Below are 24,929 nucleotides of genomic sequence, written 5' to 3'. Positions count from 1 at the left end.
TATTTGAGGGAAAAAAAAGAATGGCGAATTTTGTGGTAAATTTAGAAAAATGAAGCTTGAAAAGAAAATCAGTTTCTATGTGGACCGTTTGGGCCATTTGTCTCATTCTGAATCATCTATCATCTGCAACTTTATATGATGCGCACTTCTGCATGAGGTACCATAATGGTACAGGAAGGCAGTATCTGAACGTGACCAGGATGCCAAATTTTACAGAATTGAAGCACTTCACTTTTGACGCACATCACCTCCTGAGCAACACCAAAGTTTTCTTTTGGACTGTCATTTTAACATTTGGAAGTACATTACAGCTCCTGGACATTTCACTCAAAATTTAGAAATCAATATTCCTTTCCAGATATAGAATGAGGCTTTTTGTCCTCTCATGAATGCTTTTGGCAGCATTTATCTTCGAGTCTCTTATCCATTAGGGAGAGCCAATTTTGAACATCAGTTACGACTACAATCCACAACAGGAGTTCAGATTTACCAATCATTTCTGACCTAAAATTAAATCGCATTTGTGCCACAGCAGCAGGTAGCAACAGCAGCTGGCCTCTAAACATCATCACAAATTACAAGATATCAATTATGGCTATCAGATCCAATTTTACAGAATATCCTTTCATTTAATACAAACTAGGTTTTAAAAAGGTCAATAACCTTATTCTTTGATCATGGTGGCATTGTGCCTTTTAAGGCTAAAATCTAAATATGATCTGATTATCTGCTCCTGATGATGCTCTTAGTCTGCCTGCCATCCTGGGACACAGCCAGATTGTAAACAGCACACTAGGTATACAAAACGATTGTTACGCATTAGAGTTTCCCGAATGCCAGCAAGCATCTTTTATCCTGTTAATCTGTAATTTAGTAGGTGCTTAAAACAATTACATCATCACCTCAATCACCTCTGCAAAAATTAAAACAAATTATAATAAACATTTAAGTATAAAACAAACTAATGCCAGATCTTGCTCTACCAAATAATCATTGAAGTGATTTGATACAGCGCCTTGCATGCAATAGACAAAGAACAACCACTCTTGGTTCTGGAACACTTGGATGAGAAGAACTCTTCAAATATCAAACAAAAAACACATGTAAACTATTACTGAGTGTTTTCTCACAGCTTTATAATAACATCCAATTTGAACTAGTCAACTGGTAGAAAAGAATTTAAATAGTTGAAACAGACATTTTGTCAAAGACTTTGGTCTTGTACTCATGATGATAATACAGAAGAAACACCAAAGCAAAGTGAAAACATTTGTACTGTATTTGAGAATAGTGCTGACTCGATGGCAAGTGAACTTTGATTGAGACATTGCAATGGAAAATTCACCAGTTAATGATGACCGACAGTTAACATTCTAGTTGTGCTTAAATATTAAGAAATTAGAGAACAAGAGAATGACAGTCATTCAGTTTGAGTTGAGACAGGTTCAACGTGTACAAATGTTCTTTCTCCCTTCAAAGAACAGAACCTGTGTATTAATTTTCTTGTGAGTGGCACAGTGGCTCAGTGGTTAGCACTGCTGCCTCACAGCGCCAGGGACCTGGGTTCAACTCCCGCCTCGGTCAACTGTCTTTATGGAGTGCATGGGTTTCCTCCCACAGTCCAAAGATGTGCAGGTTAGGTGAATTGGCCATGCTAAATTGCCCGTAGTGTTAGGAGCAAATGTAGGGGAATATGTCTGGTTGGGTTGCTCTTTGGAGGGTCAGTGTGGACTTGTTGGGCCGAAGGGCCTGTTTCCACACTGTAGGGAATCTAATCTAATGTGTAGCTTCCAACAGACACGGGAGTGCCACACTGTGTACAATCCGAAATTGGCCATCAGTGTATTGCTTTCTGCACAGGATTACTCAGCAAACTTTGCCGAATCACGGAATCACTCTTGAAAGTTTTGGAAGTGCTGTTGCGAGCAGCTGAAGGGATAAGCTACTTAATACAATTCACCAGTCTTTGGTGCCAAAGCCAGCATCACACCAGCACTGAAACTCATTTACATATAATTATACATTAATGTGATAGGCAGAATGTTATTTTGGGTTGGTGGCAGTATGCTGCTTGTGGAGAAGACCAATTGAGTTGCTAGTACCCAGCAGCAGCAGCTTGAAACAGCTCGTTTCATCTGTTACCGCAATAATTTACCCCTCCAGGGTAATTTGGGGTAGACTCAGTATTTTTCTGGAACAAAAATGCAAACTTAATGCTAAAATAGGTGTAATAAAGCCATTTCTCAAAATAACAGCTAACAAATCCTATTTCATTGCTGTCATGCAAACTTATAAACTGGCATAAGGCTGTCACTTTTGCATGCAAGACAAAAAGCTTTGACAAAACGTGTCTTTTTCTAAGCATTATTCAATCTTTCATTTATTGGTGCCATTACTCTCAGATTTTACATTAGGTCTATTTTCTCAGGCAGTGCTTCAAAAATCATGGGTTTTTCCTTCATTGATAGGGTAATTAATGATGATCTTTTGAAGTGCATAATTCTCTGAAGGTGGCCGGGCAAGTTGAAACAGTTGTTAGGAAGGCTTATATGATCCTTGGGTTTATGAATACAACAGAGTATAAAAGCAAGGAAGTGATGCTACTCCTCTACAAATCATTGGTCAGATCACATCTACAGTATCACATTCAGTTGTAGGCATCTTACGTAAGGAAGTTTGTTAAAGCCCTGGAGAGAATTCAACAGAGATTTACTAGAATTATGCCAGATATGAAGGATTTTAGATACAGGGAACATTTAGAGAAATTAGACTTATTGTCTTTGGAGCAGAAAAATTAAGAGGTGACCTTACTGAGGCATTCAAAATTATGAATGATTTTGACAGGGTAAAGAACAATATTCTGTTTCCACTAGACAGTATGTCAGTGACTCAGGGTTACAATTTCAAGGGGAGAAAGCCAAATTAACATTTCAGGTCCAATGACTCTTTATCTTTTAGGTCACAGGAACCAAAACATAAACTCTGCATTCTCTCCACAGATGCTGCCTGACCTGCTGAGTCTTTAAAGCAATTTCTGATTTCCAGCAACTGCAGTTCTTTGGTTTTTTTTGGTCACCATTTCAAGACTGTCAACAAGACAGCTTGGAGTGAGGTAAGGAGGAACGTTTATACTCAAGAGTTAGGATTTGGGAATGTGCTGCCAGCTGAATGGCCGGGCCAGGTTCCATAGGAGGTTTCAAAAGAGAGCTGGTTACATAATTGAAAATGATTAATTTAGAGTGCTATGAAGATAGGGCTGGAGAATGAGACTAACAAGGTAGCTTTTTCAGGAGCTGGGACAGACCCGATAGGTCAATTTGTAACCTCAGACATGGGAATTAAACCCACACCGGTGGCATTACTTCACATCATAAATCACCCAACTAACTGAGCTAACTTACCCCTTCAACATTATTCACTCCATTGACATATGCTCTTGTCTGTAACTATGGTCAAGTATTCAATGCATATTTGTATCTGTATGAAAAAGCTGAACAGTCAAATTAAATTGAGCAAGCAATTTCTATTTCAGATCAACCTATGTTCAATCAAATTTACACTTCAACATGTAAACTGCAGACTAACATTTACTTAACCAAGAGTTTTTTTTAAAGCCCTGTCATGTTTCCAATAGTATCTGGAATATTGTTGTACTGCAATTTTAAAGATCTGAAAATAGCTCGTAAGGAGTGGCATGGTGGCTCAGTGGTTAGCACTGCTGCCTCACAGCACCATGCACGTGAGTTCGATTCCCGTCTCGGGCGACTGTCTGTGTGGAGTTTGCACATTCTTCCAGTGTCTGCATGGGTTTCCTCCCACAGTCCAAAGATGTGCAGGTTAGGTGAATTGGCCATGCTAAATTGCCCATTATGTTAGGTGGATTAGTGGAGGGAAATGAGTCTGGGTGGGTACTCTTCGGAGGGTCGGTGTGGACTTGTTGGGTCAAAGGGCCTGTTTCCACACTGTAGGGAATCTAATCTAAGTTAATACAACTAGGTCTCCAAATCCTTTGGACAGATGTGAGATGGAGACGAGTCACAGCAATGTTTTGGATCATTCTAATGATTACCCATTTCCTTTCTGATTTGGAGATCAGTTTCTTTGTAAAATATAATTCAATGTTTTCTCTGATTGAAAGTTGAAATGACTTATCTGGCAGTTCTAACAACTCTGGAAGATAAACAGCTCAAAAGAGCATTTGCAATGGGTGTCAAATTGTAAAAGTGATTATATTCATTCATCGCCAATCATTAATCTGGGTGTCAACAAGAGATAAAAATAAAATAAAGAACTGTGGATGCTGAAGATCTGAATTAAAAACAAAAATTGCTGCAGAAACTCAGGTCTGACAGTATTTACAGGAAAAAAGCAGAATTAATGTTCTGAATCTGGCAATTTAACTGAAGAGTCACCGGCTCAAAACATTAACTCTATTTTCTTTGCACAGATGCTGCCAGATCTGCTGAGTTTGTCTTGAAATTTCTGTTTTGTGTCATAAGACACTATCTAACCAAAGTTCCTGACGATCCAACCCAGGTTGATATCTCACCAGGAACGGCAGTATGACTAATTTAAAGATTACTGAAAAAACAAAACTTCCTGACAAATGTTTCATAGCTGTTTTTTACTTTCTCCAAGGTTCTCACAATAATATACAGGAATAAAGGCTTTTCAAAACTCAAAAAATTGTTCTGCACCTTCAAAATGTGGAGTAAATGAAGACTTCAGTATAGTCATAAAGATCTATATGCAAGGAGGACAGGGGGTCAGCCCTCAATCAAGATGGCTCCCTGTGTCATTAAGTTCAAAGGACAATGTTTGTCTATTGGAGAATTTTAGAAATCATCTGAATGGGCAGTGAAATCTATGTGCTAGAATAAAATTTTTGAACATGGTCAGAGCTTTTTTTTGAAGTGAAGTAAAATATATTTCAAGGTATGAGATATGTACCTTAGAATAACAGGAATTTTTGCAACAAGCTTAACAAAATTTGCTTTTCTTCACCCAAGAAGCTGTAATGAATTAAGTGGCAAGAGCATTTATGTAACAGATACATTATTGTAAAGGTGTTTTGAAATTCTGGCAGCCTAGCTTCCCAAACATTGCATAAATTAATTTCTTAAATAACCTCTCCCACTGAAAAAGGCACTCTCTTTTGTTTATAATTTTTTAAACTGTTTTACGCATCATCAGCTGTCATAATGGAGCACGATGAATCTTTTATTCAATGTCAATGATGTAAGCCAGTGTTTATACTCCACGAGTGCCTCTTCCCACACTCATTATCTTTTCTACCTTGTCGCCATTATCTCTCAATTATCATTTATCTCATAAGACCTTCATTTAAATACACATATCATGCATGCTTAAGATCTCAGTGGTAATAAGTCCCACGTTTTCACCATTTTCTCAGAGCATAGATTGTTCATAAATTCTATAGTTGATCCCTTAATGGATACCTTATCTTTATGCCGCTTATGCTGGATTGATCCATGTGGAAACAGTATATCCACATTCAATCTATCAAACCCCTTCACACATTCGAATACCTCAACTAGGCTTTTTTTTATCCTCATCACTTGAAAGAAAAAAAGAAGAGCCTGTTCAATGTGCCCAGATAGCTGCATCCATTCAATTTAGTAATAGCCTTTTCACACATTCTTCAATCCTTCAATAATCTTTTCGTAGTACTGTACAGTGACCTGAACTGCACACTGTATTTCAAAGCTAAATCAACATTTAAAACTTGGAATAAACCAAAAAAACTGCAAATGATAGACATCTGAAACAAAAACAGAAATGCTGGAGAAACTTAGCAGATCTGGCAGCACCTGTGGAGAGGAATCAGAGTTAACATTTCAAAACCAGTGACCTTTCTTCATAATGCCCTCTGAAGAGTCACTGTACTTGAAACATGTATTCTGCTTTCACTCCATGGAGCTGCAAGACCTACTGAGTTTCTCCAGCAATTTCTGTTTTTGTATAAAACTTTGAACCTTAGTATTAGATATGGATACATCAGGATCACAGCTTGGAAACATTAAAATAGTGTATTGCAAAATAAAATTTGGTTAAATGCAACATAGACAGTATGAACACCAAGAATATTAATTTGATTTATTTCAAAACTAACACAATTACATAGAACAGTACAGCACAGGAACAGGCCCTTCAGCTCACCATGTGCACATCATGTGATGCCATTCTGATCTAATCTTATCTTCTTGCACATGATATGCATCTCTCTATACCCAGCCTGTTCATGTGTCTGCCTAAATGCCTCTTAAATGTTGCTAACGTATCTGTTTCTACCACCTTCCCTGGCAGCGTATTCCAAGCTCCCACCACCCTCCTTGTAAAAAAAACTTTAAACTTTCCCCCTCTCACCTTAAACTTATGCCCCTTAGTATGTGACATATTTACCTTGGGTTGCATGTCTTGTTTTTAAAAGGCTGGTGCTGATATTGAGTGCTTCACAACTCGTTGAAAATGTTGGAAGCCAGAAATATTTGCCCCTCCATCCACATAAGCTTAAGCTCTGCAATATTCCATCTATGTAATTTAGTTTATGTCTGGTTTGCCAACTACACTGCAGTCTAGGCCTAACTGACAACCGTAAAGTATGCGGGTTGAGGTGAGGGAAAGGTAAACAATCCAAGCTTAGAGATATCAAAATAGAAATACATTCCGAATGCTTCACAGTTCATCAAATTTTCTAATTAGTCTAATCTATTTAACAGCCCTAGTTACATCTATTAGTTTGATTTTAACAAGAATAGAATTAAGGTTTCTAATAGCAAAGGTAAACTGTACTCAGTTTAGAACATGCATTCAGCTTGTTTCATTTTCCTGATCTTACATATTCTACCCCTCCTTCATTATAGAGAATAGTTCATCACTATTTCAACAGTATAATATTATTTGATTAGTGACTGAACATACACAAACAAGTGCATATTATAACATTTCTCACACAAAAAAGAACAAATGTCAACATCATCCAAAAATCAATAACTTACTTCCTGACATTTTGACTTAAATTTGCTTAGTTCAAGAAAAATGAAAGTTGCATCATTTCAGTACAAGCTGTGTGGGATTTCTAGCCCACACATTTAGTTTCTGGCACTGCAGAGATCAAATTTGTTTTCACAAATGGCACAGTCAATTATCTTATGATCTATGCTAAACAGAGTAGGTAGAGAACAAATCTAACAGTTCTAAACTGGGCACCTATGAGACAGTGCTGGCCACCAACTCAAACTATATCCTATGAACACCTGAAACATCGTACCCTGGCATACCCCTTACTTTACCATTACAATTAAGCCAGCGGACCAAACTTGGTAGAGCAATATGGCAGAAGCAGCATCAGGAATAACCACAGATTAAAGTACCAATCTGGTGAAACCAAAGCAGACTACATGCATTCTAGACAAGGGAGAAACATGCTTTCGACAAATCAAAGTAAGTTCACAATCAACAAATCAGATAAATTAGCTTTCTGCAGGCAATTGTTAATGGTATAGGACAATTAAACAAATAAACTGCACTGAGGAAGCAGACAGAAGATTAGCAAGCATCATTAGCCCAGAAGTGCTGAGTTGATAATCCATCAAGGCCTCCATCTGACATCCCTAATATCACAGGCTCGTGTCACATATAAGAAATTAAGCAAACCAAAAATAATTGAAAGTACTAGCCCTGCCAATAACTCAATTGGAATGTTTAAGATTTATGTTCCATAATAAGCCATGTCACACATTAAGTTCTTCAATTATAGCTCCAAAACAACTATCTACCCAGAGGAAACTATCCACGCATCGCCTATTTACACAAAAAGCAGGACAAATCCAGTCTGGTTAATTACAGCCTATCAGTGTATGTTCAATCATGAACAAAGTGATGGAAAGTGTCATTGAAACTAACAACCCTCAGAGTCACACAGCACAGAAAACAGATGCTTCAGTCCAACTTGTCTGCCTAGACCAGACATCCAAAATCATCATTCAGCAATAACCTGTTAACTGGTGCTCAGTTTAGATTCAGCCAGTGCCATTCGACTCTGGACATCATTACCACCTCAGACCAAACATGGAGAAAGAGCTGAATTTTGAAGATTAGGTGAAAGACAATGTCCTTGAAGATAAGGCAGCATTTAAAAGAGCTGCTCAAGGAGTCCTAGTAAAATATATGTCAATCGGAATTAGGAGGAATGTCAATCATTTCACTCTCAGAATATATTTAGTTGCTTCATCAACTTCCATCATAAGGTCAAATTGAGCATGTTCACTGATAAATGCACAATGCTCAGCACCATTTGAAACACTGCAGCAGTCCATGTCCATATGCACCAAATGCTAGACAACAATCAGACTTGAGCAGATAATGGTAATTAACCTTTATGCCACAGATGTGACAGTTAATAATCATATCCAACAAGAGTTTGGAAACATCTCCTTGATTTTCACAGGCTTCTCTTGCTGAAGAATCTACTGTAAACACCTTGGGGGGAGGTCCTCTATTAGGAAGCAATGGAATTGGACCAGCACATCCAGTGTGTGCCCACAAAAGCAGGTCAGAGGCTGCGAATTCTATGACAAGTGACTTGCTTCGTGTCTCCTCCAAGCTTTTTACATCATCTAAAAGGCACATCAAAAATGTAATGAAATGCTGTGCACCTGGCTGGATGAGCTTAGCTCCAACAACAATTTTGCAACATCCAGCTTGTTTGAGTCACACTTCATTCATCACCTTATAGAATTATCCCCTCCTCCATTCCTGGAACAACGTAGATGCAATGGAATATCTGCAAGATGCACCACTGTAACTCACCAGAACTCTCTCAATAGCACTTTCCACTGTCACAACTGTCATTAACCAGAAACACAAAGGCAATTAACTTACAAGTTACCCTTCAAGAGGAAAACCATCTTGACTTGCAAATATATTGCTTAATCACAGTTTCTGGATTTCAATCCAGCAACAATCTAACTGCTCTGGCTCCATCTCTCACTACATCAATTGAATGCGTTCAGGAAACTTCTGGGAAAGTTCAGCTAATATTCTGGGAGCCTAGCTCGAATCATGCCACAGCAGATGGTAGAATTTGAATTCAATAAAACATACTGGGAAATTAGAAACTACCAATGACCATGAAGCCGTTGTCAATTGTTGGGGGAAAAAAAATCCATCTGTAATATCGTTTAAGGAAGGAAATCTGTTTTCCTCACGTGGTTTGGCTGAGACGTGACTCCAGACACATGTAGTTGACTCTCCCCTGTGCTATGAAATGGCCTAGCAAACCATTTCAATTGTACTAAATCACTGTGAAGTCTCACGTAGATTGCAGTGGTTCAAAAAGGCAGCTGTGCACCACCTCATCAAGGGCAACTAGGAATGGGCAATAACTGCTAGCCAGCCAACACCACCCACAGCCCATGAGTGAATTTAAAAAGTGGCTCACTACCAGTTTCTCAAGGTCAGTGAGTGATGGGCAATAAATGTTCAACTTGCCAGTCATGTCTATTTTCCATGAATAGAAAAAGGTTAAAGCAACTGCCAACAGAAACATGAGCCACATATGGTTACTAATGTTCTTCCTCCATTTTGTTTGGGATTTCTAATACTTCGAGATTTTGCTTCTTCAGTTCAACATGCTATCTCCTTAACACTTCATCTTCTTAGTTTCAGATGTTTTCCAGTTTCTCCTTGAGTAATTCACGGCAGCTAATTACATCTCTTAAACCTTCCTCTAATTTCTAATTAATGCTTGCAATAATCTTTATTTCATTTAGTCTGAAATAAATCAGCTGATGTGCAATTTCTTGACTACCTCAAAGAAACTTACTTGTCCCTTACTCCCAATCTGCCAAAATTGATCAATTCAACCAAATTGTACTGCACTCCTGAAGTAAGTGCTCATGTGAAAGCTGGAGTGAGCTGGAGAGTACCACACAGCATTGCTTCTCGAACCAGTATCGAATGCTTCATTCTTCAGGCCATTCCTCATCCACCTATAAATTTATCTCGCATCCAAAACTTCAGGAGATTTATAAGCACAACAACATAAAATTCTATATTCTTATTTATTATGTTATCTTAGAGATATAGCAGGCAATGATAAAATACTAGAACCAGTAAGAGTTTAGCAGATGTACTTGTTTAGGATGACATAAGCTTGATTCTGAAAATGACATTGCCAGCTTCACATCACATCTTTTCTTCAAAGAGAGAAGTGCAGCCCATTAGAATCCAAATGACGGATGCAATTTATTAATAGCAAGTAGTTAACAGGGCAGTTAATTTTCTGTCAACGTAAAGTTTAGAAATTAAAACAATCCTACTTGGAAACCTTTGAAAGTTCAGTTTGTTCCAGTTACTGTCATAAAATAGCAATGTAAAGCTGGCGTGGTGCAAGATGACTTCCTCAAGGTGATACTGCTTTCTCAGTCTACCAAATTTTACACCAGAATTAATATAAAATGGAACGGATGATAAATTAAAATGCTTTCTAGTGACACAAAATTGGTATCACCAACTGGAAAGGGTTAACCACTCTCTCATCACATCTCTTATAGTGAAGTGCAACAAAATGATCACGGAATTCTACATCAGTATCCAAAAGGTTCAATATGGGTAACTGCAAGTATTTTGAAGTGCATACTTAGTGGAATTAATGCATTTTAAGGATTGGTACTTGCATCAGCAATTTTTCACAAGAGTGTGCAATTAGTTCTGCTAATAGACCATCAGAACTCACCTGGTATGTGTCCCATAACCTAATGGTACATCGTAAGGGAAGTTCCCTCATCAGTAGGTTATTCATCCATCGAAAAGCAAACTGCAGGTATTCAACTTCTGATCGTTGCAAGTGTTTATGTACTTGTTCTGTAAGGGAAAAGGTAAACTTTTCATGCTCCACACTAAAGATTAGTCTTAAAATGTATACACTGCATTAAATGATACTCAAATGCAAGTTTCACGCACTAAAACAGATTGTTTTATTTATTCATTGCACAGAGATGAGATATTCAACAACTCCACTTCAAAAACACTTCAGTGGCTGTAAAGCAGTTTGAAATGTCTGGAAATTGTAAAAAGCATTATATAAGTAGTGTCTTGGTTTTTCTCTTATTTTAATACAACATATATCTATGGTTAGCTTTCACCAAGAATCACTGGATAGTAATCAAAACTTCCTACCCATGAAAGTCAATGCCTGTGACTTCAAAGCCAGCATTGCCCCACATAGCTTCTAGTGCTGAGGATGGAGCAGATCTAACAAAGACCAAAAGTGGGATGAATTAGGTCTGCCTAAGGGAACAAGGTGCTGAATCTGAGGAAGACTGCACAGACTGCATTTATCTCTTATTTGAACTTGTACAGAAAAGCTGCTGTTGGTCCTCTCTGCATTAACTGCTCTTGTTTTGCACCTGGACGACCAGGTGTCACAGACAAAATATTAGATTGAATTTGAGTAATTGGATATTTAACTCTACTAAATAATACAGATACTCTTAAGGCATAACACTGTGTACTTTATAGGTGAAATCTCTGCCAATGGATCTGCCATTTGTCAAAAACACAATCCCTCAATGGTGCAGCTTTTTATCCGAGCAAAAAGTGAAATTACATCATAAACAGAATACTAAGAGATTTTTTTATAACACTTAATTATTTTGACTTGAATGAGCAAGTGAGGAATTAGATTATGTTTTGCTTAATTGTGGCTAGTTAAAAAAAGTCTCTGGAGAAGAAAAAACTTCTGGCTAGATCAACAGTGTTGCTTCATTGCTGGTTTAAGGCTCAAGCTAATCTAAACCTAGGGAGACAAATGCAAAATGATTTTGAACTACAGAGATTGTTGACCAAAGCCACACATGCTTTAAAATGTTCATTTTTGTTATTTAAAAAATTAATAGGCTTATTTGTATTAGTTTATACGATTTTCCTGAGTTTTATTTTCAGTTGCAATACATTGTGGAATCACACGTGGATCTTAAGGTTGAAGAAAATTGATATATTTGTCAATAAGTATATAAGTCAGGACGTTTAGGATGATTGTTGATTAAGGGGTGACAAGACATACATTACTCAAAGCAGACAGAGTAATTATTCAAGGGTACCATCTTACCTTCAGGTCTGTCGAATAAAGAAGGAAGAAGAGCAAGCTGTTATAAAAGGGACAATCTCACAAAGCGATTGGCATGCAAAAGAATGAATGAGGAGACAGTAACAAGGGATAATTAGAGTTCAGGATGTGTTTGCTCATGCATGGGGGAATGGGGCAGGGAGGTGGCACGTATTGGCTAGCAAGGATCAATGATGCCTGGGTTTTGGTGGTTCAAGGCATGACAAGATCATCTGAAGACATGAAATCAACACACCAGAAGACAGGTGCCCAGTCAAACCACTGTTACAAACTGGCTTGCTAATATGGATAGACTGCAACCACTAACTCATTAACTATCATTTCTGTCTGACTGATTACGATAAACTCAATAAATTCTGTAAAACTTGTGAAAGTATATTTGTACCTAGAACGGGTCCTGATAACTAATCAGGTCTATTGAACATGTCATTCTCTCTCTTAAACACAAGTTTGCAGTTTAATTTGAGGACTCCTGTGGTCCCTCTGGATAAGAAAGTCTGGGTTCAAGTCCCACCTGCTCCTGAGATATTATGAAACAGTAATTAAAGACATCTAGAATTGTAATTCAAATAGATTTTACAACTGAAGTGAAAGTGAACTCCAAAATCTTACATCTGTTGTGAATTCCCCTTCAGATAAGTCACCAACCTTTCCTCAAAAGAAATTGTTGGTAGGTTTGAGGCCAGCTTCAAAAATTGGAATTTTCAATTTAAAGCCTGAATTTGATTCCAGAGCAGATTTGCTGGGTTCCAAAGTGAGATGCTGGGTCCCAGGAGGAGCATCATTGAATCCAATAGATCATAACGGGTATCCAACAAAAGCAGGATCACAGAATACAAGATGGGGGGGTAACAAACACTCTGAAGCAGGGGCTGGCAAAAGAAAGTGGAAAATGTGAACAGGAAGAACAAGATGGTTCCTGAATGCAGGCAGCAAAGGGGCTGAAATGATTGGTATCTAGAGATATTTCAAGTCCGGTATGAGAACTGTCAGACAGGACTCAAAATATTAAATCTAATTCTCTCTCCCCAGATGTTGTCAGATCTGTTGAGTCTCTCCAGCATTCTTTGGTTTGTTTCAGATTCTCAGCATCTGCAGTATTTTGCATTTAACGTCATAGAGATGTAAAGCACAGAAACAGACCCTTCGGTCCAACTCATCCATGCCGACCAGATATCACAACCCAATCTAGCCCCACCTGCCAGCACCCAGACCATATCCCTCCAATCCTTCCTATTCATATACCCATCCAGATGCCTTTTAAATGTTGCAATTGTACCAACCTCCACCACATCCTCTGGCAACCCTTTCCATACAGGCACCACTCTATGTGAAAAAGCTGCCCCTTAAGTCTCTTTTATATCTTTCCTCTCTCACCCTAAACATATGCCCTCCAATTCTGGACTCCCTAACCCCAGGGAAGATACTTTGTTTATTTACCCTATCCATGTCCCTCATGATTTTATCAACCTCTATGAGGTCACCCCTCATCATCCGACGCTCCAGGGAAAGCAGCTTCAGCCTATTCAACCTCCCCATATAGCTCAATTCCTCCAACCCTGGAAACATCCTTGTAAATCTTTTCTGAATCGTTTCAAGTTTCACAAAATCTTTCTGATTGGAAGGTGACCAGAATTGCACGCAATATTCGAAAAGTGGTCTAACTAATGTCCTGTACAGCTGCAACATGACCTCCCAACTCCTGTACTCAATACTCTGACCAATAAAGGAAAGCATACCAAATGCCTTCTTCACTATCCTATCTACCTGTGACTCCACTTTCAAGAAGCCAAGAACCTGCACTCCAAGGTCTCTTTGTTCAGCAACACTCCTTAGGACCTTACCATTAAGTGTATAAGTCCTGCTAAGATTTGCTTGCCCAAAATGCAGCACATCGCATTTATATAAATGAAACTCCAGCTGCCACTCCTCAGCCCATTGGCCCATCTGATAAAGATCCCATTGTAATCTGAGGTGACCTTCTTCGCTGTCCACTCCACCTCCAATTTTGGTGCCATCTGCAAACTTACTAACTGTATCTCTTAAGCTTGCACCCAAATCATTTATATAAATGATGAAAAGTAATGGACCCAGCACCAATCCTTGTGGCACTCCCAAGGTCAGAGGCCTTCAATCTGGAAAACAATCCTCCATCACCACCCTCTGTCTTCTACCTTTGAGCCAGTTCCGTATCCAAATGGCTAGTTCTCTCTGTATTCCATGAGATCTAACCTTTGCTAAACAGTCTCCCAAGGGGAACCTTGTCAAACGCCTTACGTTGAACCTTGTCGAATGTCCATATAGATCACATCTACCATTCTTCCCTCATCAACCCTCTTTGTTACTTCTTCAAATAACTCAATCAAGTTTGTGAGACATGATTTCCCAAGCACAAAGCCATGTTGACTATCCCTAATCAGTCCTTGCCTTTCCAAATACATGTATACCCATCCCTCAGGATTCAACTTGCCCACCACCGGTCAGGTTCGCCGGTCTATAGTTCCCTGGCTTGTCCTTACCACCTTTCTTAAACAGTGGCACCACGTTAGCCAACCTCCGGTCTTCTGGCACCTCACTTGTGACTGTCAATGATACAAATATCCCTTAGGTCCAGCAATCACTTGTCTAGCTTCCCACAGAGTTCTCGGGTACACCTGATCAGGTCCTGGTGATTTGTCCACTTCTATGCATTTCAAGACATCCAGCACTTCCTCCTTTGTAATATGGACATTTTTCAAGATGTCACCATCTACTTCCCTAAATTCTATATCTTCCCTGTCCTTTTCCACAGTAAACACTGATGCGACATTCTCATTTCGTATCTCCCCCATCTCCTGTGGCTCCACACAAAGGCCATCTTGCTGATCTTTGAGGGTCTCTCTTTTCTCCCTATTTACCCTTCTGTCATTAAAGTATTTATAAAAACCTTTTGGATTCTCTTTGACTCTATTTGCCAAAGCTATCTCATGTCCCTTTTGCCCTCCCTATTTCCCTCTTATGTATACTCCTACTGCCTTTATACTCTAAGGATTCACTTGATCTATCCTGTCTATACCTGACATGGGCTTCCCTCTTTTTCTTAACCAAACCCTCAATTTCTTTAGTCATCCAGTATTCCCTACACTTACCAGCCTTACCTTTCACCCTAACAGGAATATACTTTCTCTGGATTCTCATTATCTCAATTCTGAAGGCTTCCCATTTTCCAGCCATCCCTTTACATGCGAACATCTGCCCCCAGTCAGCTTTTGAAAGTTCTGCCGAATACTGTCAAAATTGGTCTCTCTCCAAATTAGAACTTCAACTTTTAGATCAAGTCTATCCTTTTCCATCACAATTTTAAAACTAATAGAATTATGGTCACTGGCCCCAAAGTGCTCCCCCACTGACACCTCAGTCACCTGCCCTGCCTTATTTCCCAAGAGTAGGTCAAGTTTTGCACCTTCTCCAGCAGGTACATCCACATACTGGATTTAACACAAAACAGAAATCTGTTTAAAATGACAAAGGAAGACAGGACCTTTGTCATGTCTGTGAAGCAGGAAATCTTTTAATCTCATTGCAAAACAACTACTGTCAATGAACAGAATGAAAGCACAGTTGAGGCATGATCATTACAGAATGTACAACACAGAGAAACTAATCAGCCTTACAAAGAATATGACCTGTGTTGACCAGAAACACATCTAGTTATGCACAAAATTACGAAGTAGTATCAAAGTTTTAGTTAACTTGTCGTCATATGACAGTAAGGATGCCAGAGTACTCAACAGAAATGTAAACCGTATAAATGTGCAAAATAACAATGAACAGGAAAACATACTCTTCACGAACTGTCTTCCTGTGTGCATATTTGTATAATAAATCATTGTCTTGCTCAGACACTCGGCAATCCTTGTGTCAAGTGTCATTGGAACACTACAGCAATGGCAGCAGGTACATGGTTACACCTCCACTGGTTCCTTTCCAAATCACCCTGCATACTGACTGAGAAATACATTGCTGCTCCTTCATTGGTGTTGCATCAAACCCTGGAATCTGCCTCATCTTATGAAACTCTTACTACTATATTTGATGAATTGCACGAAATTCACTGAAATTAGTTATTGACTTTACTCAGGCTCTCTCTTTAGCTCTCCTTTTCTATTTGGCTATCTTTCTGAAATTCCCATTATCTCAATTGCATTATCAACCTGACTTTGTCGAGGCACACTTTTCCCATTGCATACTACTCTGGCTTTGTTTGCCCCATTTAATCCGTCTCATAATGACACGTGAATTGCCTCTTAACCTGAACCTTCACCCTTTCGAGGTACCCATTCGCTCTTGCTCTATAATAGTCTCCTTCATCATTACTGTCAATCTTACTTCTACCTTTTCATTTGAATATCCAAATTAGGAGGAATCAGCCACCTGCCTTGAGCCTGCTTCGACATCCACTAAGATCACAGTAAACTGATTATTCCACATTTCCATCAACACCAATAAACTGATTACCACCACCCACAACCCCCATCCCTCACCCCCTCCCCGACCCTTGCCGAACAAGAACCTATCCAGCTCTGCCCTAAAAATAGTTCAATTCCACCACCTAGTAAGACAACATTCCAAAGTTGTACGCCTCTCAGACAAAATATTCAAAGAGTTTCAAAAGGGTAACCCCCCAAATGTTAAACCTAGTTCCTCGCACCCTAGTTCTGGACTAAACCCTAAGAAGAAACATCCCAATAGTCCACTTTGACATGGCTTTTCAGGATCTTATCCATTGCAAAGATTCATATGCACTTGAAATGTTGATATTGGTTCTCAACTTACAGGTGCTGCCATACCTTAGTTTCTCCAGCACCTTTTGGTTTATTTCAAGATCTTTAAGAATTTTATACACTTTACTCAAGTCACCCCACATTAATCCATACTCCAGTAAAAAAAAGGCTCAGCCTGTCCAAGTTATCCTCATAAGACAATGCACTCATTCAATGTGTCAGTCAAGTAAACCAGCTCTAGTCTATTTACATCTATCCTTAAATAAGAAAACTGCAATGCACACAGTATTCAAATGTGATCTCACTATTTCAAGATTACAATTAAAGTATAACATCCTTATTTTTATGTTCAATTCCTCAGATGTAAATTAATTGGCTGCCTGGAGAGAGACAGACTTTGTAATGTCACACCTGATGAGGTGTGAAAGAGGTTTCAAGGAAGGAAGTGCACTAGAAACTGAACTTGCTTTCTTCTGTTGGTAGCTCAGACTGTGACCAAGATAGCAGGCTGGGTAGGATACATTATTGTGTTATTGTCCTTCAAGAATGCACAGATATGGAGGTTAAAAGCAAGCTGTATTTTGTAGGCTGACATTTTATTATGTGGATCAATATGCTGAGAGGGTCAAAGGCCTTAGAACACCTATTTAAATGCCGCTGCACTGCAGGTAAAGGAAAAGATGAGCTTTTACTCTGAGAGCTACTATCTAAAGTTACCAGGACAAAGAGTCTTAACCAACGTACAAAGCCAAGAACCTCAAATAAACTGTTCCAATATCAACAGTACCAGTAACATGTATGAAATGGCCATAATGTTTCATTGTCCACACTTCATGATTGACTCAAAGTCTATCCTGTAAACCTTTTACATTCATTTTTGTTGGACCTCCTCCTATTATGTATGTGTGTTGCCTTATTATGTCTTCTCATGTTTTGTTATATTAAATAAACTAATCAAATTTAAATAAGTTAAAATTTCAGTTCTGAAAGCTATGCATCTGCATACCTTCAACAGAAGAAACAGCGGCGGCATGAGCATGCATAAGTAAACCTTCAAAAAGCTGTAGTGCCAGGTGATTGCCTTGATTTTCATGTATTCTCGTTCTGAGGACTGGACATAATGAACACATTTTCTCTACCAAGTTCTGTTCTCATTGCTTGTTTCATATTTGACAATGGGCAAAAGTGGGTTACTGCAGATGCTGGAGGTTAGAGTAGTGCTGGAAAAGCATAGCAGGTCAGGCAGCATCTGAGAAGCAGAAAAATCGACTTTTCAGGCAAAAGCCATTCCTGATTAAGGACTTTTGCCTGAAACGTCGATTTTCCTGCTCCGCTTTTCCAGCACGACTCTAATCTTGACTCATATTATGACATTGTCCATTCACAACATCGTGGATTTTTCCATGCATGTTTTCCAGCAGCTGAGCCTTGCATAACGTATCTTTTCCTTATATTCGCCACTTCTGTAAGCATCAGATATCTATATTACACAACCTTTCCTCATATCACTACCTAGAGTCAATGCCCATTAACAGCAAGATGAACTCTAGAATCCATTATTTATCCATTTGGCTGTCCAGAAGATTCTCAATATTTCACTCTGAGTCCTTTTATTTCAAATTGGGATTAATGAATAGCTAGCACAATACCAAGATTTCAGGTGGGAGACAGTACAGGTCCAACTATAGATAGAATGATATAATGCCCAAACTTTCGACCAGCTACATTTGTACTAGTTATTGAGAAAATAAGTGCAAATTTAAAAATAAACATTGAGAAGTTACGCAATTTTGTCGGAAAAATACAGGGGTTGAACATTATTTAAATGGAGAAAAACTGCAGAAAGCTACAGAACAGAGGGATTTGAAAGCCCTCATCTCAGAATCAAGAAAAAAGCAAGCATCTAAGCTAACTGGGATAGAAGGAAAATAAATTGAATTTTGGCCTTTATTTCAAAGGGAATGGAATATAAAAGTAGGGAGATTTTCCTAAAATTATGTAAGACACTAGTCAGACTACAACTAGAACATGGTGAAATATTTTGGGTCTCATATCTAAGGAAAGGCAGACTGGGATTGGAGGAAATCCAGAGAAGATTCACTATGCTGAGAGCAAGTATGGAAGGACTTTCTTATGAGGAGAGGTTGAGTTGATTGGGCTTGTACTCATTGGAGTATAGAAAAATGCAGGATAACTCCATTGAAACATACAAGATTCTTAGGTGACTTGTCAGGATAGACGCAGGAAGGTTGATTCCCGTTGTGGACATGTTTATCCACGATCACTGAAAACCTTTTGGAAATGTAGATATCTTGCATCTACGGTCGAGGAGTTCAGTGAAGTTGGTCAAGTAAAACTTTGAAACCTATGTTCACTGTTGATTATTACATTAGGCCATTAGACATAGGAGCAGAAGTAGGCCATTCAGCCGATAGAGTCTGATCCATCATTTAATCGAGGGCATAATGTCAGAATAAGGGGTCACATAAATACTATTTTTGTCAGAGGGCAGCCAACGTATGGAATTCTTAACAGCAGCGGTTGGGTCATGAAATATATTCAAGACTGAGATAGACAGATTTATAATCAGTAAGGGAATCAATGTATATCTCGCCGAAGGCAAAAAAGTGGACACCAATCCATCCTAGGACAAGCTTAACAGAGACATGCATGGGAATTCCTGTAAGCCCGGCAGCCTAGCACTCAACCCGGAATTCCATTAACAAATGTAGGATTGGACCCTATATGCCAACCACTAAGAAACAGAACCAGCAACGAAACCAGACATGACACCACCAACCCCAGACACATAAACAGCAAGCAGGACAGACATCAATGCTTCACTAGAAGCGCACTGATAATGTTCCCCTGAATGGTGACAAAACATCTGCAAACAAATTTACCAACTCAGCAAGCAAGTCAACAACCTCAACAACCACAGAAAAGTGGAGATGACAGTTATCAGATTGGCCATGATCTCATTAAATGATGGATCAGACTCTATCGGCTGAATGGCCTACTACTGCTCCTGTGTCTTATGGCCTAATGTAACTATCAACCGTGAACATAGGTTTCAAAAGTTAAAGATTTGCTTGACCAACTTTACTGAATTCATAGACAGTAGATAGGGCAATCCAGTAGATGCAAAATATCTACATTTCCAAATAGTGCATGAATTATTTAAGTTAGAGCAAGCTGACTTGGTGACAATCAGAATGGATAGTGAGCTGGCTGAAAAATGAACCAGAGACTAGGGACAAATGGTAGGAGTGAGAGAAAGTTGGTACCCACAAGCTAAAACAATTATTCTTGACAACTTAGACAAATGATTTAGACTTTGGAATTCAAAAAGCAAATTCTAAATTTGTTCATACCTGCAACTTGAGAGATTGACAGAGGAGAAGAAATAGTCAACACCTTGAACTTCAATGAATATCAAATAAAATTGAGGAATAAGAATAGAATTGTCAAATCTATTTTAATACAATCAAGTGTGAGACACAGTTTAGTGAGAAAAATATGAAAGAATATGAATCTCAAAGGGACAGGAATGTTAAGGATGTGAAAATATAAATAAATCACTGAAAATTTTGGCTTGGGTGGATACGGCTGTAACAAAAGCACACCAAGCACTCGGATTTAGTTCCAGAACAAAAGATCTGAAAATGAGAAAATTTCTTCTAAATTTTAATTGAATTCTGGTCAGATTACTTCAGAGTATTGCGTTCGGTTATTACTGCTATGAATAAAAAAGATAGATTGTGCAAAGTATAATGGAAAACTAAGGTGATACCAAAACTGCAAGCTTATATCTCTCAGGAAATCATGAACATGCTTGAGCTCTCGACACTCAAAAATGTTGCAGAGTGAACACAAAGGCTTTAAAGTAATGAAATATTTTGATAGACTAGCCACAGAGAAAATGTTCCCACTTGTGGAGAACAGCAAAACTGAAAGTTATCAATAAGACACAGTCATCAAGAAACTAGATATAGAACTCAAAGGAACATTTCAATCCAGACTTGTTTCGGATTAATTTCCTTTACACCTTTGAGTAAAACACAACTAGCAAACTTGATTAGATTGTAGTAATCTGTGAATATTGCACTGCTTTTAATTAATTCTCATTTCAAGAAAAAACAAATTTGCAAAGCATGCTTTGCAGCTATTTTTCCGTTCCAGCCAAGAAGTATCAATGTTCTGCTAATAAACAAAGTGCCCTAGCCATCTAGTTTATAAATATTACAGTCTGATAATAAAATCCTAGATAGGGAGAATTAAACTGAGAATTCTGTTTCCATTTCTAAAAATGCCAACAAGGTGAATCAACTTCTACAGAAAACAAAAGATGCTCTTGCTCTGATAAAACAGATCATAACTCAAATTGACCATCTCGATAAAGATTAACATACGTACATCTAATTTTCTAATCTTCATTTTCACAAAGCTGAAGCAGGTGGAATGTGAACCTGGGTCTCCTGGCACAGTGGTAGGGATATTACCAGTGCACAAGAAGCCAAGATAAAGATGTGCATTATGGCTCAGAAACAAGTTGTTACAAGTATCACTTTTAGCCTTAAAATGATTGCAGTAAAATGTCACAGCAGCAGTTTGGCAACAAAAATTACAGAAAACAGTTGTAAAATCTGACAAATTCTAACATACACTTGCAAACAAGGCAGTGCTTAAACTTGCAATTAATGAGCTTCCAGTGATTTTAAGTCTGAATTAAAATGCATCAACTTAAAAGATTATGAATAACAATCAAAGAGTTTTCATTACATTTCTAATTACACAGGGGATTCCTAAATATTACAAATAATTTCTACCATCAAATGTTCAACTATCATGCATTAAATTAATCAAATTTGGCAGGTGTTGGCATTATAATTAACAATAAAATGCCAAAACTGTTTATTGTCCTTATTAAACTATGAAAATTTACCTGCAAGATCAAAATGGCAGTATAAATGCATTCGAAATGCATTTTACTTTGCGATTTGCAAATATGAATTTCACATGACTATGAGAAATAAATTCTGGCAGATGACAATTCTACAAAAGTCATTCCATCTCTGCAGAGTCAAAGACTGTATACATGGAGCCAGGAGACCAGGTTGAAGTCCCATCTGCTTCAGTGTTGTATAAGAGTATCTTTGAACAGTTTGATTTCGAAAATCTGTATTCACAAGGAGTATGACATCTAACCGTGATCACAAAATGCTACTTTGTGGAGAATCGTCACCTTGAAGGCAAAAATTAAGACATATTTGTCTCAGTTCTACCTATGTTGGTCAGTTCTTATATATATTTAATGTCAGAAATATATTCAAATTTACAAAACCATTTGTGACCATGATACACCTTTAAACCTAGCACTGATGTTTATTTTAGCTACTTAACTGAATAGAGATAACACAAAATAGCATGAATGATCAGAAAACAATAATGACATTTATTGTTTCTTTATTAGTTTCTTTACATACATCATCATTATCGTATTTCACTCAAAAACTGTCAGACAGAAAGAAATTTCCCTTCATAAAAAAGGTGATCCACAAAGTTAAAAGCTTCAACATCTTTGCCTCAGAAGATATGCAGATTTACAGGAGTCGCCTGAATATCAGGGGACCATGCAAACTAGGAGAAAATGAGGACTGCAGATGCTGGCGATCAGAGTTTAAAAATGTGTTGCTGGAAAAGCGCAGCAGGTCAGGCAGCATCAAAGGAACAGGAGAATCGACGTTTCAGACATAAGCCCTTCTTCAGGAATAAAATGCAAAGACCATGCAAACTAACCAGTGTTAATATAATCAGCACTTATACATAGTAGTGTTATCGTCCTAAAATTGGATTAGAGTGTGCAGTGATTTGTAGTGTAGGATATTCTACGAATGACAACAAATTATCTTTCCAGAGTGAAATGATTTTGTGATCATCAAAGCATGAGTTGAAACCAAAGTATGTATCATTAACAAAAAGAACATTGGCAATACTTTGTTTTAATTTGGTATGATATTCTGAAATATCTGGGCATTATTGTGTTGGGAGCTGACAAAATTTGTTTCATGCATTAGTACAACTGTTTTAATTGTTATGAATTATACCAATATCTGGATTTAATTATGATTTTGATGATACATTCTGGGTTTTTTGGTTCTCATTGTTTTACTAAATTCTGTATACTGAGGACTTTAGCCTTTTTTTTAAACAGCTGGTTACAGAACTTCATAATAGAAAATTGTAATTGCTCTCCACATGCAGGGGTGTTAATAAGCAGCAACCACAGAGATATCAAGTGTTAAATTAATGCATTATGTAATTGCAACATCCCATCTTTTGCCTTGTTTCAGTAAAAGTTTTAGGATGGACAAAATAATTACGGAGGATAACCATTTGATTTCCATTCCCCTTTAGAAACCATTCATTCATTCACTTGCTCTACATAGCTTTTATAATTGTTCAACAATATTTAGACAAACTAAAATAAGCTTTACGAAAACTGAAACAATCACAAGGATTTTTCTAAGATTATTTTTTGAAAGTGTTGACCATATACAAAATCAAAAAGTGAAGCAAGGACTTGCTGTTTATCAGAATAGGTTATCAGAATATGGGAATAGTGGGAGGGAGAAGGACAGAGAAGGTGGAGAAAAGGGCATTGTGGGAGTTTGAGCTTTGGGTTGCCTTATGCTTCAACATTAAAGCTGTGTGTGAGAGCATCTTTTTCAAAATAATTAATCACCTTCCAAGTGCTGTTATGTCAGTTATCTTAAACTCTAACAAATGCAATTACAATTTAGTTTCAGGCTAACAATCAGAATTAGGTTCATTGAGGCATTGCTCAGTAGCTTGTCATAAACTGTAAATTTAAAACATTTTTGTGCTTTACTTTTAAAGAAAAAGAAGATCAATTTTTTTGTGATTTGTTAATTTTCAAAAATGACGTTTCATAATATTGACCTCTTCCCCAATTGTAGAACACACTATCCAAGTTTTGACTGCTTAACTGATTATTTTCCTGCTCTCTAATTTCTAACATTACAAATAGCTTTCTTTTTTCGGATGCCTTCACTCCCTCTTTCAAACATCAATAGTCTGTGTTGAAAAACACAGCAAGCCCTTGCTTCACTACCTGCTGAATGTCATTTTGTTTTAACATTATTTTAGTTTTAAGGCCTGTTCCCTCTCAGTTTGTTCATTGTCCCAACTTAAAGCCATTGACCCTCCACAATGGCCATGCCTCCCAGAGTTGTTTACACTCTCCATTTGCTTCCTTCTATGAACTTGGCTTTCATCTGGCATCATTTCTCTCTGCCCTTATCCTGGTCGTGCCTTGCAGCTTATCCGCCCCTCAGCCTGGCCTTGTCCCCCTTTGTTTTTATCAGAAGCAATTCCCTTTGCCAGTTAAGGAATTTCCTTCTTTGAGCTGTGACTTCAAACTCATTCGGAAGTGCCCTATCTAGTGGCCAGAATTATTTTGTTGAGGGATCTTTGCAGGGATTGGAGCGAGCTTAGTCAATCTAAAAATACACATCAGTTTATTTTTGAAATACTGCACTGTATTTAGTTCATATTATGTGATTCATTCTTGTTATGTCAACTACAATGCACTGTGCTATATATTTTAACTTTCTTTTATGGCAAAAATGTTTGAAGGATTCTGATTCTGAACTTACCATCAATTCTCAATGGAACCTATGATTCATTTAAAATTATTTCATTTAAAGTCATGATATTCAGGAACGTAACCACAACATTAGGTGAGGATTTACAGTATACCACTATTCCATTTGTCTACTCTGATTTCCCAATTCAATTCTTAGTTCATGACAAATGCCTTGTCCAAAGCCTTTCAATCCTGTGCCTACCACTGTATCAAGGGTGCTGAATTACTTTGAGACAAAAAGGACATTGCAATGAGCAGCCGCATTCTCAACAAGCTTTGCATGGTTATTGACAAGATCCATCAAATCATTCTCTTCAACAATTCTCCCCTCATGTCTCATTACAAG

General features: G+C 38.0%; 1 protein-coding gene across 3 annotated transcripts in view; it reads right to left on the bottom strand.

Moving 5' to 3' along the window:
- The window catches only part of tbc1d22a (TBC1 domain family, member 22a), a 365,228-nt gene that overhangs the window by 99,385 nt on the left and 240,914 nt on the right, over positions 1–24,929 (bottom strand). For all 3 annotated transcript variants that reach the window (XM_072562565.1, XM_072562566.1, XM_072562567.1), the window contains one exon: positions 10,760–10,887. In XM_072562565.1, coding sequence (XP_072418666.1) covers positions 10,760–10,887 — 128 coding nt within the window. The remainder of the gene's footprint in view (positions 1–10,759; positions 10,888–24,929) is intronic.

Source organism: Chiloscyllium punctatum, chromosome 44, assembly GCF_047496795.1.
Source record: "Chiloscyllium punctatum isolate Juve2018m chromosome 44, sChiPun1.3, whole genome shotgun sequence".
Classification (NCBI taxonomy): Eukaryota; Metazoa; Chordata; class Chondrichthyes; order Orectolobiformes; family Hemiscylliidae; genus Chiloscyllium; species Chiloscyllium punctatum.
The sequence above is the reverse complement of the archived record's forward strand: the minus strand, read 5'-3'. Positions and strand labels throughout refer to the sequence as shown.